Source organism: Rhinatrema bivittatum, chromosome 2 (genome assembly GCF_901001135.1).
Source record: "Rhinatrema bivittatum chromosome 2, aRhiBiv1.1, whole genome shotgun sequence".
Lineage (NCBI taxonomy): Eukaryota > Metazoa > Chordata > Amphibia > Gymnophiona > Rhinatrematidae > Rhinatrema > Rhinatrema bivittatum.
In genome coordinates, this window is record NC_042616.1 from 411,613,907 (window position 1) to 411,630,913 (window position 17,007).

At 46.9% G+C, this 17,007-nt stretch overlaps 1 protein-coding gene across 1 annotated transcript in view; it reads right to left on the reverse strand.

Moving 5' to 3' along the window:
- Window positions 1–9,304, reverse strand: part of LOC115083311 (galectin-1-like) — a 40,151-nt gene extending 30,847 nt beyond the window's left edge. Inside the window, exon 1 of the mRNA XM_029587115.1 lies at window positions 9,134–9,304. Within this exon, the coding sequence (XP_029442975.1) occupies window positions 9,134–9,304 (171 nt within the window). The remainder of the gene's footprint in view (window positions 1–9,133) is intronic.
- Between the last annotated feature and the right edge of the window lie 7,703 nt (window positions 9,305–17,007).

A 17,007-nucleotide genomic window follows, 5' to 3' on the forward strand; every position in this document is an offset into this window, starting at 1 on the left:
CTAAATCTCTAGAATCAGATTTTGAAATAATGCTCAACAGATTTGATGATCCTGACTAAACAACTTGCTTCCAATCTATCGGGCCGATTCAGTAAAGTCCGCGGGAGAGCAGGCGGCGCACAGGCCACTCGCCTGTACGCGTGATTCAATATTTAAATTAGTTCCGGCAGTAGAAACGGGCAAAAGGAGGCGCTAGGGACACTAGCGCGTCCCTAGTGCCTCCTTTTGACCCGGAGCGGCACCTGTCAGCGGGTTTGACAGCCGACGCTCAATTTTGCCGGCGTCGGTTCTCGAGCCCGCTGAGAGCCACGGGCTCGGAAACCGGACGCCGGCAAAATTGAGTGTCCGGTTTTCAACCCGACAGCCGCCGGCTGACTTCAACATTTTTTTTTCTTTTTTTTTTACTTTTTTTACCCTTCGGGACCTTCGATTTAATATCGCCATGATATTAAGTCGGAGGGTGCACAGAAAAGCAGTTTTTACTGCTTTTCTGTGCACTTTCCCAGTGCCCAAAGAAATTAGTGCCTACCTTTGGGTAGGTGCTAATTTCTGAAAGTAAAATGTGCGGCTTGGCTGCACATTTTACTTACTGAATCGCGAGCGAATACCTAATAGGGCCCTCAACATGCATTTGCATGTTGAGGGTGCTATTAGGTTCGGTGCTTTGGACGTGCGTTTTCCACCCCTTACTGAATAAGGGGTAAGGGAAAACGCGCGTCCAATGGCAGGTTAACAGTGCGCTCCAATTATCTGATTCACACCTTTGAAAGACTGGTTACTAACGACATAGCCCTCAGTGAGAAACTACTTTTCAGACAATATCCAATCTTTCCCAAGAGGATTGGTCTGCGATACGCACTCTTTCTATGGACCCTTCCATAATTATTAAGCCTGCAGACAAGAGGATAATATCATCATCATGAATCAAACCCAATTTAGAGCGGAAATTCTTCGACAACTCATGGACCCGAGATTCTATCAAGAACTCCCCTTGGACTCGACTTCACAATTGCTAAATGAGATCTTAAGTTTAGTACAATCAGGATTGAAAATAAGCTTCTCACACCTAAGGAGGCTAATTTCATCATAGGAAAGCATCCTGTTATTCCCACCTTTTACATCCTAAGTTACATAAATCCTTGTCAAACCCATTCAACTGCCCTACCATAGCTAGCATTGGATCGTTACTTAAACCTCTTTCCAGATTCAAAGATAAGTTTTTCCAGCCATTTATACCTTTAGCACCTTCATATGTACGTGATTCGGATCATTTTGTAACTATTCTGAATACCATAGAGCTACCTGCTGAACAATTCCTATTAATAACTCTGGCCATAGAATCCTTGTATTTTAATATATCACAAGAGGCAGCCAAAATGGTTGTCCATGGAATATTGGATTAATGTCTGATCACAGAGACCCAACTAATTTTTTAGTTAAACTCACCAGGCTTCCTCCTACTAAAAACCTTTTTCTTTTTGAAAATCCATTATTTCAGCAAATAAACGGCCCTGTGATGGATGCCACTATGGTCCCTGATATCGCATGCCTATGTTTCTCATTTCGAATCATGCTGTCTATATGATTTCCTTTTCTGGCTGCACATTTCATTATGGCTTTGGTTCATTGATGACATATTTCTGAACAATGCTGGATCTTTGACTTATACTCTTTTCACCCCTATGGTCTGAATCAGGAGTCTGACTGATTCCCTTTATTCTAAACAATGTTAATCTCCCATTTTCACTTAAACATTCCCAATGCCTTCTTGCTCATTATTTGCTAACCTGCACTGTATTTAGCTAACTGTCAGCAATATGTAATCATGCTGTAGTTATGACTTTTGTTCATGTTTGTACTAATGCATTAATAGTTTAAATCATTAGACTGTGCATGTGATTTGTGGTCTATATGATTTATTATTCTCTACCTTGCCAAATTTTTTCCTTAACTGTAAGCAATATGTGATCAGATAGCAGTTTATAATTTTGGCTCATGTTTGTACTAATGCATTAACATTTTAAATCATTAGACTGTGCATGTGATTTAGGGTTCATATGATTCCTTATTATTTTGTGTGTCAAATTTTTACCTCATTGTGCCCTTCCCCCTCTCTTGTTCCTGCTCCCCCCTCCCCCACCGTTCCCTATCTCCCTCTTCTCCCCTCCCCATTTTACTTTGGTTTCTCCCTTCCCTCCCCCCACTTTCACTTCCCTTTCCTCTTACCTCCCCTTCTCCTTCCTTCATGATTGGCTATCTGCAGTCATGTGGCCTTGTGGTGCCAATTTTTGTTTTTGATATATTTTTGCAATTATCTTCTGTCAATGCTCGCAGTCCTTTCATGTCTATTAAACTTCTAGTGTAGGTATGTATTTTTGTTTTTTGGGTACTTGTGGTGGATATTGATGGGATCCACTATTGGGATGATGTCTGACTTATTTTATATTTTAGTTTGTGGTCCCTCCCTATGTAGCTTCATAGTGAAACGCAGACATGGGTCGAACAACGTTTTAATTCTTTATAAGAACATAACAAAAGAAATTGCCATACTGGATCAGACCAAGAGTCCATCAAGCCCAGCATCCTGTTTCCAACAGTGACCAATCCAGGCTATAAATTCCTGGCAAGTACCCAAAAACTAAATATATCCCATACTACTGATGCTAGTAACAGCAGTGGCTATACTCTAAGACAGTGGTTCTCAACCTTTTTTTTGTCCGGGGCACACCTGACAGATGGTTCTCACATGCGTGACACACTGAACACGTGACCATCCCAGGGCTAAATGTAAACATGCACTCTGCATCCACAGGAATCCCCTCGACCCCCAGCAATGAGTGCAGAGGAGATCTAGGGCATTACCCTGTACAACTCACCATACAAAAAAGATATTCTGGTTCTGATGACATCTCAGTAAAAGCAAAACAAACTCCCTTTACTACCAGGCACAATAGCCTTCCGTATGAAAAGAAGTAATTTACCACTAATGCATATCCTATTGAGAAAACACAACATATAGAGCCACACACAGAAATAATTGTAAAGCTATACTAAAAATGTTACAAAACAGCTGCTGAATAGAATAATATCCAACAATTAAAAACTCATAAAAATTATTAAAACATGTCCAAATATCAATAAAATATTTCAAAACAGCAGCCATTGCATAATACCCAATAATTAAAATGGCAGGCAATCAAGAAAAATAAATGTGAAAAGCCACCTTTACTTACCCTCTCCAGCAACTCTCTTACTCCTTTCCCTTACAGACCAATAGCACTCACCAGAAGCAGCAAGGGCTGCTGAAGCTCTGTCCTCACAGTCCTCTTCCTTAGCACCAACAACTAGTCACTCACACACACACACACCCAATTAGACCCCACGACCAGTCTCTGTCTTTTTCACACCAGTCATCTTCCTGACCAGTCTCTCTCTCTCTCTCACACAGAAACACATCACCTCCCTGACCAGTCTCTCTCTCTCAGTCACACTCATGCTCTCTTATATACAAGCTCTCAGTCACACACAAATGCTTTTCCACCCATTCAAACCAGCTCTCACCCAGGCACTGATTCACACCCATAAGCTCTCACCCAGGCTTCCATTCACATCCACACACACAAGCTCTCACCCTGGCACCCATTCACACCCACACACACAAGCTCTCACCCAGGCACCTACACACACAAGCTATTACTCATTCACACCCACAGACACAAGCTCTCACCCATGCATCCATTCACACCCACAGACACACAAGCTTTCACCCATGCATCCATTCACACCCACAGACACAAGCTCTCACCCAGGCACCCATTCACACCCTCAGATACAAGCTCTCACCCAGGCACCCATTCACACACAGACATACAAACTCTCTCCCAGGCACCCATTCACACACAGACATACAAACTCTCTCCCAGGCACTCATTCACACACAGACACACAAGCTCTCACCCATGCATCCATTCATACCCACAGACACAAGTTCTCACTTAGGCACCCATTCACACCCACAAAAACAAGCTCTCACCCAGGCACCCATTCACACCCTCAGACACAAGCTCTCACCAAAAACTTCTTCTTTCTTCACTGCAGGGATGGGCTCCAGTTCCGCCGCGGCTTTACTGCGGCAGGCCTTCTTTTTTTGTCGCTACAGGAATGGGCTCTCATGGTGGCCTCGGTCGGGGTCGGGTTTCCTCTTTGTCGCCACAGGGATGGGCTCTCGTGGCAGCCTTGCTTGGTCGGGGTTGGGTTTCCTCTTTGCCGCCATGGGGATGGGCTCCTGTGGAGGCCTTGCTTCGTCAGGGTTCGACACTGCTATTCCTCCCTCCCCACCCCCCGGGCTATGCGATGCCTGCCTCACCGGCCAATCAAAGGCTTCCTCCCTTCTTCCTACTCCCACTGGCAGGCAGAATGAAGGAGGCTTCCCATTGGGCAGTGGGAGTAGGAAGAAAGGAGGTTTCCAATTGGCCCACGGGGGCTGGAAAAAGGGAGAAGGAAAGTACAGCGGGCCAGTGGAACACCGGGAGATGCGACACACCTGCCGGTGTTTGGCAACACACTGGTGTTTCGCGATTCACCGGTTGAGAAGCGCTGCTCTAAGACATCTTGATTAATAGCAGTTAATGGATTCTATGTTATACATAGATTGCTTTCTTTTCAATAAATAGATTTACACAAGTCTCCATCTGTGAATTAAAATCCTTTCTTGAATCATTTCCACCTCACATTCAATGACTATGAATTAGCTGTGAGGATTGGCATTCTCTACTCTGTGACTCTGGATAAAGGCATGGTAGAGGACTATCCCTCTTGCTTGAGAATATAATGTCCTTGACTTAGTCATGTAGCTTGTTAGTGTGTTGGAGGAAATATCATTTTTCAGGTGGTTATTAGATCTCCATATTTCATGTCAAATATCCTTGAAGTTGCTGGGCATGTCTCCATTTCTGTGTAGACATGATCATGATGTTATCCAGAAATCTTTTCTGCATACTAGAACAAAGCAGGGAATAGGATGACCATCCTTAATCTAAGTAAGAATCACTGATTAGGCCTGTTAATGTTCATGTTTACTCCAGCTCTGTCCTAACCCTAACAGTGGAGGCAAGTAATGCGGAATAGCTAGGCCCACAGGTGGGGGAGAAGCAAGTTAGGAACCCAATTAAAGTATGTCCCAGATTGTCTCCCACCCAGAAGCAATTTCTGGACCAGTTTCAAAGAATCTTCAGTTCCTTCCTGGCAGAGCCAATCTTTTAGAGCACTGGATAGTGACAGAACTAGGAGTAGTAGTACGGCAATGGCCCTACTGATTATCAGAAGCAAAGAGAAAGGAAGCAAGGTTAAGGATGTGGTTAGTGCAGTTAGTGTAGCTGGGTTTGAAGAAGGTTTGGATAAGTTCTTGGAGGAGAAGTCCATTAACGCTGTTAATCAGGTTTACTTGGGGAATAGCCACTGATATTAATTGCATCAGTGGCAAGGGATCTTCTTAGTGTTTGGGTAATTGCCAGGTTCTTGTGGCCTGGTTTGGCATCTGTTGGAAACAGGATGCTGGGCTTGATGGACCCTTGGTCTGACCCAGCATGGCAATTTCTTATGTTTCTTATGTTCTTAAGGAAATTTTGTTCCCCGAGGTAATAGAAGTGTCCCGGAGTACTTGGGCTATTCTTATAGTGCTGGTCCCAAAGTCCAATGGAACTAAAAAATTCTGTATCACTTTTTAGAGTGTCAATGCTATATTTAAGTTTCACGCCTAACCCAATGCCTAGAGTGGATGAACTGTTAGATCGACTGGGGCAGGCCGAACCTATAACCTTACTGGATTTGACAAAAGGATACTGGCAGATTCCCCTGACTAAGGGCTTTAGAAAGAAAACAACTTTTTCTAATCCTCAGGGTTTGTTTCAGTTTAGGGTTCTGCAATTTGGGGTTCATGGAGCAGCCCCAATAGTTCAAAGACTCATGGATCTAGTATTGAAACCCCACCAGAATATGCTGCTGCTTACCTGGATGATGTGGTAACATTTACCCAAGACTGGACCTCATTCTTGGAGAAGGTAGGCACAATATTAATTTTTCAAGGCAGGGTTAAAAATGAACCCTAGGAATGTGTAATAGCAGCTACAGAAATCCAGTATTACAGGTATAGGATAGGAGAAGGGAAGGAGTTTCTTCTAATTACGAAAGGAGAAGTCAAAGAAAAGTGCCCTCAATTAAATACAAAAAAATAAATATGTTTTGTACCTTGATGCATCTCATTGGATATTATAGAAAATTCATACCCTGGTTTCTGAATTAGTGAAACCCCTGACCGAGTTAACTAAGAAAGCACCCCAAATCTGGACCTGTGAACCGAGGCCTGTGAGAAGACCTTTAGAGACCTGAAAAAGGCATTGTGTCAGGAGCCAATGTTGCATGGGATGAATTTTAGTAAAGACTTTATTTTACATCAGAACTGGATGTGGGGACTGTATTATCACATAAGACTAAATGGGACGAACAGCCTATTCTCTATTGTGGACGATATAATAAAAAAAGTTTACCTGTTACTAGGAGGGGGGCACCCATGCCCCTAAAGATGCCCTCTGGGATGGACTGGCTGGAGAAGGTGCCCTCTGCCAAAGGTTGGAACAGGAAAGGTAACGGCTGCCATCAGCTGCTGCGGGATGGCTGCCCTTTCTTCCTGCTATTCAAAGTCAGTGAAAAGCACTGCTCATCAGCCACAGGGAAGGCCTTCCTCTGCTTCCAGCCATCCCTCCTGCCTCGGGGAGGGGGAGGGGGGAGCAGATAAAGCACTGCCTTCCTGCTGTGGCTCTATTTGTCAGCCTTGGCAATGAAAAGGAGGCCCTGCCGCTGCTCTTAGCAGCACAGAGCTAGCACGGAGAGCAGGAAAAGTGTCGGGAAGCCTTGAGAATGCTCTCACCATGTTGGAGTGATGTCATAACTCAGAAACTCTTTAAAGGGATGGGGGTCTTGTGAGCACCATGGGGGAAGAAAAGAAAAAATATAAAGGGAAAACAAAGAAAAAATGTAAAAATAAATAAAATAAAAGTCAGAGGTACAAAGGCTCTGGACAAACCCCTGCGGTGATAAGGACCCCCATTGCCCTGAATACACTGTGACAGGAAGAGGCTCTGGGTAAGCCCCTGCTGTGTATGAGAGTGTGCTTAGTTAAAGGGAAAACCTGGGAGGCAAGCCAGCGCAGCCCCTAGGGGAGAAACTATTTAAAATTAATTGAATGGGCCAGTTCAGTTATGAGATGCTCAGGATTAGTCCCATCACATGTAGCAAAGAATGCCCCTGTGCCATGGCTACAGTTTATGTAGGAATCCATGCCAGGTTTTACCTGCAGAGCACTTTCTATCTCCTGCAGCAAACGCAAAAGCATAAGGGCTGGCCTCATGACTTTTGCAAGTGAGATACCCAGTGTAAGAACACCATGGGTATAAAGTATCCAGCCCACTGAACCACCCTACACTTATTTTTTTATACATGTGATATGGAACAGGTGTATAGGATCAGGGATGAGGTACATGACAACTTTTAAAACTGGCAGTACTTAGGGGCCAATGCAAGGGGAGCGCCATGCAATTCGCAAATGCATGTGAATGAGGCTATTACTCATTCACTGCAAACGCAAAAAAATAAATGTGCATCTCAGACTGTGCCGGCTGCAGTAAACTCGGCATCAGTTTTCATAACTGCAGTCTGCCGGTTATGAACACCGACACCGATAAACTCGGCATTTGCAGTGAATGAGTAATAGCCTCATTCACATGCATTTGCATGTGATTAGCGCTAACTCATTCACTCCGAGTTGAACGCTCGTTAAATAGGCGCTAATCCCCCTATTGTTGGTGTTTGAGATAGTTGTGGGTGGATCCTTGGGCCGGTGGCAGATGACCACGCCCCCCGGGGGAAGATCCCAAGAGGGACCACCGGTCAGGCTCAGAGTATGGAGACAGACACACACTAGTTCTTTTATTAAACAGTATATTGAACCACCAGAGGTGGCAGTAGTGAGTTGGAATGCCCGGCTGGGCTGTAGTCCCTCAAATACTGGAACAGCGATCCTGGATAACTGAGCTGAAGAGAAACTGAATATAGTGAGTAGGCAGAGTATGCAGAGTTCAGGAACAGAACCTTCATGGTAACAACCCCACACACAAAATGGGACACACCCTTGATCTCATTTTCACCAATTCCTATATTCACGTTAGAGATGGGAATCGTGTGATCGATCCTCTTAACGATCGATTTTGGCTGGGGGGGGAGGGAATCGGATCGTCGCGGTTTTGTTTTTTTAAATATCGTGTAAATCGGGGGAGGGCGGGAAAACCGGCACACTAAAACAACCCTAAAACCCACCCGACCCTTTAAAATAAATCCCCCACCCTCCCGAACCCCCCCAAAATGAGGGGGTTCGGGAGGCCCGAGTATTGCAAAATGGCACCGGCCGTATGGCCATATTGCTGTAGTGCAAAATGGCGCTGGCCATATGGCCGTAGGGCCGGCGCCATTTTGCAATACGGCAACACGATTCGAGTGCAGGAGATCGTTCCCGGACCCCCGCTGGACTTTTGGCAAGTCTTGTGGGGGTCAGGAAGCCCCCCCAAGCTGGCCAAAAGTCCCTGGGGTCCAGCGGGGATCCGGGAGCGATCTCCTACGCTCGTGACGTTGAGGGACAGGAACCAAAATGGCGCCAGCGCTACCTTTGCCCTGTCATATGACAGGGCAAAGGTAGCGCCGGCACCATTTCTATCAACGCACCCGTGGCCCGAGAGTGGAAGATCACACCGGGACCCCCCCACTGGACCCCAGGTAATTTAAGACATTTTGGGGGGGTTCGGGAGGGTGGGGGATTTATTTTAAAGGGTCGGGGTGGGTTTTAGGGTTGTTTTAGTGTGCCGGTTTTCCCGCCCTCCCCCTTCCCCCGATTTACGATTTTTGACGATAAATCGGGGGAATTCCTATTATATATCGCCTCTAACGATTTTTGATGATTTAAAATATATCGGACGATATTTTAAATCGTCAAAAAAATATTCACATCCCTAATTCACGTCCCTTCTCCCCCTACCTGCACCCCTGTACCATGGTCCGACCATGCCCTCATTGAGACCCGCCTCACCTTTGACACATCCCTCTCCTGCAACCCCCCTCTCACCAACACCTCCTTCACATACCGTAAAGCATGCTCATCGGATGAGCTCTCCACAGCCCTCTCCGACTCCCTGGCTAATCTCGACCTCTCTTCACCTGACACTGCCCTCACCTCCTGGGTCAAGACCACCCAAGACATAGCTGACAAAATCTGTCCCCTTATCACTCGACAACAATGCACCCCCCACTCCAGTCTTAAACCCTGGTACACCACAGAACTTCACAACCTGAAACACGACCTTAGAAAGAAAGAAAGAGCTTGGCGTAAAGACCCCACTCCACAGCGCTCCATCTACTATAAATCTCTCCTACACACATATCGCTTAGCCATACAAAACACCAAACGTGACTATTACTCCTCCAAAATCCACCATTACACCTTCAACCCCAAAGCCCTTTTCTCCTACGTGGCAACCCTTACCAACACCCTCACCCCCAAAGTTACTGAAGATGACACCAGCACGAAATGCGAAGAACTTGCTCTTTTCTTCCATAATAAAATCGCCAACATACTCCTCCGTTTTCCCCCCACAACCCCCCACCCCCTCACAACCCCCCATAATCCCTCCGCCCTCGACTCCTTAGAACTCACCACACCCAAGGAAATTGAGGCTATAATTAAAAAATCCAAGCCCGCATCCCACCCCTCTGACACTATACCCACTAAAAATCTCATTTCCATCCCCAATACCATTGCGCCTCCCTTAGCTGACCTAATCAACTGCTCCCTCTCCACAGGTTCCATCCCTGACCCCCTTAAACATGCGATAGTCAAGCCCCTGCTCAAGAAGCCCTCTCTAGACCCCAAAGACCCTACGAACTACCGTCCCATCTCCAATCTTCCTTTCATTTCGAAAATCATGGAGAAGGTAGTCAATACACAGCTCACGTCATTCCTTGAGGACTACAACATACTCCACACAGCACAGTTCGGTTTTCGCAAAAATTTGAGTACCGAAACCCTCCTCCTATCCCTTACAGACTTCCTCCTCACCAGCCTCGACCACGGACACAATTTCCTCATTGCCTTCCTCGACATATCCGCCGCCTTTGACACCATAAGCCACGACCTCCTCATTGCCCGCCTAATCGACATTGGCATTTCTGGTACTGCACTCCTATGGTTTAAATCCTATCTATCCAACAGATGCTTCTCCGTTAAACTTTCTCCGTTAAACTTTCGATCCACGGGGCTCCAGCGGTGAACTTGGCCTGCGCGATCGGCGCTGAAGCCCGTCGGGGTAAGGCCTCCTGTTCCGCTCGCCCCGATCGGGCTCCCTCGCCGATCGCCGGCCCTTCTCTCCAGCTGCTTACTTATCTGAAAGGCCGCGATCCTCCGCCTCCAGCCGGCCTTGATCGGAGCCGCGAACCCTCGCCTCCAGCCGGCCTCGACCCGGACCACGAGCCCACGCTGCCAGTAGGCCCCGAGCCGAGCCGCGAGCCTTCGCCCCGAACCGCCCACAAAAAACGTCGCGGCGGTGACGTCACAGGTGCGACCGGCGGGGTATTTAAACCGCCGCTCTCCTCTTCATCCTCCTTTCGATCCACGGGGCTCCAGCGGTGAACTTGGCCTGCGCGATCGGCGCTGAAGCCCATCGGGGTAAGGCCTCCTGTTCCGCTCGCCCCGATCGGGCTCCCTCGCCGATCGCCGGCCCTTCTCTCCAGCTGCTTACTTACCTGAAAGGCCGCGATCCTCCGCCTCCAGCCGGCCTTGATCGGAGCCGCGAACCCTCGCCTCCAGCCGGCCTCGACCCGGACCACGAGCCCACGCTGCCAGTAGGCCCCGAGCCGAGCCGCGAGCCTTCGCCCCGAACCGCCCACAAAAAACGTCGCGGCGGTGACGTCACAGGTGCGACCGGCGGGGTATTTAAACCACCATTCTCCCTGGCGTCGCGCGCCGGGCGTCGCGCGCACGAAGGAGCACGACAAAGGGGCCTGCCCCTTTGTTTCGCCCCTTCGTTTCGACCCTCGCTTCCCCGAGCAGTTTTCACACCAATACCGCACTAGAGCTCAACCAGCATCCAACATGCTCACGTCCTTCCAGCTCTCTTCCGCCAAGCAACCATCCAGCGCCCATACAGCGCCCTCTAAGTAATCAACCATCCTGCACCCTCTCAGCAAGCAACCAGTCTGCGCCCTCTCAGCAAGCATCCAGTCTGCGCCCTCTCAGCAAGCACTCAGCAAGCAACCAGTCTGCACCCTTTCAACAAGCAACCAGTCTGCGCCCTCTCAGCAAGCATCCAGTCTGCGCCCTCTCAGCAAGCAACCAGTCTGCGCCCTCTCAGCAAGCACTCAGCAAGCAACCAGTCTGCACCCTTTCAACAAGCAACCAGTCTGCACCCTTTCAACAAGCAACCAGTCTGCGCCCTTTCAGCAAGCAACCAGTCTGCACCCTCTCAGCAAGCACTCAGCAAGCATCCAGTCTGCGCCCTCTCAGCAAGCACTCAGCAAGCATCCAGTCTGCGCCCTCTCAGCAACCAACCAGTCTGCGCCCATTCAGCAAGCAACCAGTCTGCGCCCTTTAGTCTGCGCCCTCTCAGCAAGCACTCAGCAAGCATCCAGTCTGCGCCCTCTCAGCAAGCACTCAGCAAGCATCCAGTCTGCGCCCTCTCAGCAAGCATCCAGTCTGCACCCTCTCAGCAAGCACTCAGCAAGCAACCAGTCTGCACCCTTTCAGCAACCAACCAGTCTGCACCCATTCAGCAAGCAACCTTCCAGCGTTCTTCCAGAGCACTAACCAACCAATTATTTATCTCCTAATCCCAGCCTATCCTCCCATCTGCCATCCGCCTACACTCTGCGCCAGCCAGCTAACCATCCACAATGTCTCTTGCTCTTCCAATACCAACTCTACAACACCGCCTCCTACCTAAAAGAACATCTACCAGACGAGCCCTTCACAATAACTTAAAAACCCTCACCCCTATCTTGATTACACCAATCACCCAGCTTCTAGGCCTCTCCCTCTTCTCACTCTCTCTTTTCAATGCACAATCTCTAACGAAGAAATCCCTAATTTTCAATGAATATCTCACCGACGCCAAGCCAGATATCTGTGCAGTTACCGAAACATGGCTTAAGCCCTCAGATACAGCTTTAATAAACCAACTACCTACACAAACCTATGATTTCTTTTAACTCCCGAGACTGAAAAAAAGAGGAGGTGGTATCCTTCTGGCTACCAAAAAAAGCCTCAACTTCTCCCAACATACTTTCAGCTCTAACTCTAAACTGGAAGTCGGCTTCTTCACCTCACAACATCTTCAAATCCTTCTTGTCTACGCCCCCCCGGGACTCCTAGAATCCAATGTCTCCCCCATCCTTGAAATCACCACCATGCTCATCAACCTGGATACCCCAGCAATCATTTTAGGAGATTTCAATCTGCACATAGACATTCCCTCACCATCTAACAGCTGCGTAACACTCATCACAGCCCTGTCTGCTATGGGATTCCAACAACTAGTCAACGAACCCACACACAAAGCGGGTCACACTCTGGACTTGATTTTCGTCAACAAGGGCATTACGACTACATCCAATCTGAAGAACAAAAAGGTTCCATGGTCAGACCACACTCTCATCTCTACTTCATTCACGCTGAAAAAATCCAACACTCCCTACATCCCCTCTCCTTCATTCCACTACAAGAGGCGATGCTCACCAGAAGACCTTAACAACCAATTGGTCTCACAGCTCCCCCTATTAGACCTCACCGACCCGAACACTGCCATTCGCTCCTGGAACAACATACAGAAAACATAGCCAACAAGCTCTGTCCTTCAACTACAAAAAAATCTCACACCAATGCATCCAACAGACAACCTTGGTCCACTAATGAACTCAGAAAACTAAAACAAAGTTTAAGAAAAAAAGAAGCGACTTGGCGCAAAACCCCTTGTGACATCACCATCTTTTCATACAAATCCACACTATACCAGTACAAATCCCTCACTTCAAAATCAAAAAAAGACTATTATGCTTCTAAGATTCACAACCTGGTCTTTGACGCCAAAGCCCTCTTCGCTTATGTCTCCAGCCTCACTCAAACCATTCCGCGAGAAATCCCCGGCAACATGGCACAACCCAAAGCGGAAGAACTCGCTCAGTTTTTCCAAGATAAAATCACCAATCTCCTAACACAACTGCCTTCCAATACAGCCGACCTCCAGACATATCAACAACCTGCCCACAAAAACGTCAGCTTAAACACCTTTGAACCCGTCTCTTCCACGGAAATACAAACCATCCTGAGAAGAATGAAACCTTCGTCTCATCCTGCAGACCACATCCCCTCCAAACTACTTCTATCTGTTCCAGACACAATAGCCACCTCATTGAAAAATATCATCAACTGCTCTCTAGCCCAAGGAACCTTCCCAGATGATCTCAAAATGGCCTCAATCTCACCGCTCCTAAAGAAACCTAACCTAGACCCGAAGGACCCTAACAATTTCCGCCCCATAGCTAACCTCCCATTCATCGCCAAGATCATGGAAAAACTAGTGAACTCTCAACTCTCAGATTTTATCGAAGACAACAGTCTTCTCTTCACCCCACAACACGGCTTCCGAAAAAATCGAGGCACAGAATCCCTCCTCACCTCGCTGACAGACCATATCTTACTGGGCCTCGACAAAGGAAACTCTTTCCTATTGATCTTGTTAGACCTATCCGCAGCGTTCGACACTGTCAACCACTCCATCCTCCTAAACCAGTTGTCGTCCATAGGAATCTGCGGCACCGTCCTATCTTGGTTCAAAACCTTTCTCAATAACAGAGGTTACAAAGTTAAACTCCAAAACAAGGAATCCTCAAGATTTGACTCGGCCATAGGAGTCCCACAAGGTTCTTCATTATCTCCGACTCTATTCAATATTTACCTGCTTCCTCTCTGCCAACTTCTCACTGACCTCAATCTAAAGTACTTCCTATACGCAGATGATATTCAAATCATCATCCCCATGAAAGACTCATACTCTAAAACTCTTGACTACTGGGAATCATGCCACCAAAAAATCAAACAACTACTCAACAGCCTTCACCTCATCTTAAATTCCTCCAAGACAGAAATCCTACTCATCTCTCCTGAGAACAATACACCTAACATTGCTCTTCCTACCAACCTACATACCACACAAGTTAGAGACTTAGGAGTGTTATTGGACAACCGGCTAAACTTCAAGGCACACATCAACAAAACAACCAAAGACTGCTTCTTTAAACTCCAGGTTTTGAAAAGGATAAGACCTCTCTTGCATGCTCAAGACTTCAGAACGATCATCCAGGCAGTCATTTTTTCAAAATTAGACTATTGCAATTCCCTATTGCTAGGTCTGCCTTCTTCCTATTCCAAACCATTACAGATGGTGCAAAATTCAGCAGCCCGACTACTGACAGGCACAAGAAAAAGAAACCACATATCACCCATCCTGAAAGAGCTACATTGGCTACCCGTATACTTCCGTATCATGTACAAAGCCATATGTATCATTTTCAAAACTATACATCAATGCACTTCCCTCGATCTTCAATTCCCTCTCCAAGTATACAACTCGACAAGACCTACCAGAGATGTTTATAGAGGCACACTCCAAGTTCCCCCTGCGAAAACGACTAGACACATTACCCTAAGAGATCGCGCCACCTCCACAGCTGGCCCCCTTCTGTGGAATTCCTTACCCACAGATCTCAGACTAGAACCCTGCCTCCTAACTTTTAGGAAAAGACTTAAGACTTGGTTATTCAAGCAAGCTTTCCCAGCACAATTTAATGACACAATCCAAGGACACAATCCAAGGACTCCTCTAAAACATTCAGCCATTAATCATGCTATTTGCACATAACTTGTAATTTGACTTGTATATCGTTTAACCATTTATTCTTTCCTATTTCTTCCTCTTCACCAAGTTTTGCTACCCTTGTTAATTGTAACTGTACCTTCGGTCACCTCAGTTCTAGTTTGATGTATTTAATGCACTCCCGTTTCATGTAAACCAGCAAGATATGTTCTCATGATTGCCGGTATATAAAAACCTTAAATAAATAAAAATAAAAAAATAAAACGTGTCTCCTCTGAATCCTCACGCTTCACTCTCTCTCATGGTGTACCCCAGGGCTCTTCCCTGTCCTCGACACTATTTAACATTTACCTCCTCCCCCTCTGTCATCTTCTAACAGAACTTGGACTCAAATTCTATATTTACGCTGACGACATCCAGATCGTTATTCCCACCTGCGACTCTCTTGCTGCCACTCTATGTTTCTGGGAAAACTGCCTTTCTGCCATCAACACCTTACTCACCTCAATGCAACTTGCCCTCAACTCTACCAAAACCGAACTACTCCTCATTCACAACCACCACACATTTAAACTGGCCACTCCCACTGACCCTCTGACCACATCCCTCCTCTCGCAACCCTCAGTTCGAAATTTAGGGGTCCTTATCGATCCTCATCTGAACCTCAAAAACCACATCACCTCTGTTATTAAGGGAGGTTTCTACAAGCTCTCAGTCCTGAAAAAGCTCAAGCCACTCCTACACACCCATGACTTCAAAACTGTCATTCATGCCACACTCACATCTAAGCTAGATTACTGCAATTTCCTCTATCTTGGCCTTCCTTCCTCCACCATCAGACCTCTCCAGATCTTGCAAAATGCCACAGCAAGGATCATTAGTAACACAAGTAAATCTGAGCACATTACCCCTGTCCTTAAAAGCCTACATTGGATCCCCATCTCCTTCTGCATCCTGTTCAAAACCTTCACCATCTTACACAAAGCTATCTACAAACACAACTCCTCCTGGCTCAATGAACCCCTCCAACCCACACAATCCTCCCGCCCTACCAGAAAAATCCATAAATGTACCCTGCTCATCCCCCCCTTAAAAAAGCCCACCTCTCAGTTACAAGAAAGCGTGCTTTCTCTATCGCCGGCCCCACGCGTTGGAATGACCTACCACCCAGTCTTCGCATGGAACCCTGCCCTCTCAAATTTAGAAAACTACTAAAAACGTGGCTCTTTCATCAAGCCTTCCCGGATTAACCTCCTTTGACTCCCCAGTTTCCTCACTACCCCCCCTCACCCTGTATATTTACCCCTTGTATATTCACCCCCTGTATATATATATATATATAACAATATACTCTTCCCTTGAACCATAGTTATCCTTGTTACTTAGATGTTACTGTTCCTCTCGTTTCTCTCCTCCTACTTGTTGGGGTCTCCTCCCGACCCCCAGTTACTCTTAACCTCCCATCTTCCCCCCCCCCCCTGTTTTTTGTAATTTCCACCTTTTTGTTATCATGTAAACCGACATGATGTGTATTTTAATGTCGGTATAGAAAAACTGTTAAATAAATAAATAAATAAATAAACAAACAAACAAACAAACAAACACTCACACAATAGTCTCTTAGAAGCAGCCCAGGAGCTGGAAATGAATAGGCCCTCGAGGAGATGGTAACTCACTGGTGTTGTAGGCAGTGAAGACTTCCTGGCAGAAGTGGTATTCAGTAGCAAGTCTGGGAACGTGGGCCCTCGAGGAGCGAGTACCGGTTCCAGACTGCGACCTGAAAAACAAGAGAGAGAGAGTGAGGCCCCCGAGGAGTGAGTACCTCTGGTAAAGTCCGAGCAGGCAGAGTAGCAAGGTATGCAGAGAGCGAATCCCATCCGCAGCGATACCTGGAGGAAGCTAGGTAAACCTTTCCTTTGCTAACTCAATTAGTTAGCGAATTCAGAGACCTTAAGTATCCGGTGAGGATGATGTCATCTCAGGGGGACGCCCCTGAGGTTCGTGCCACTGCTGGTACTTCAGTCGGGGGCCGCACGCAGTG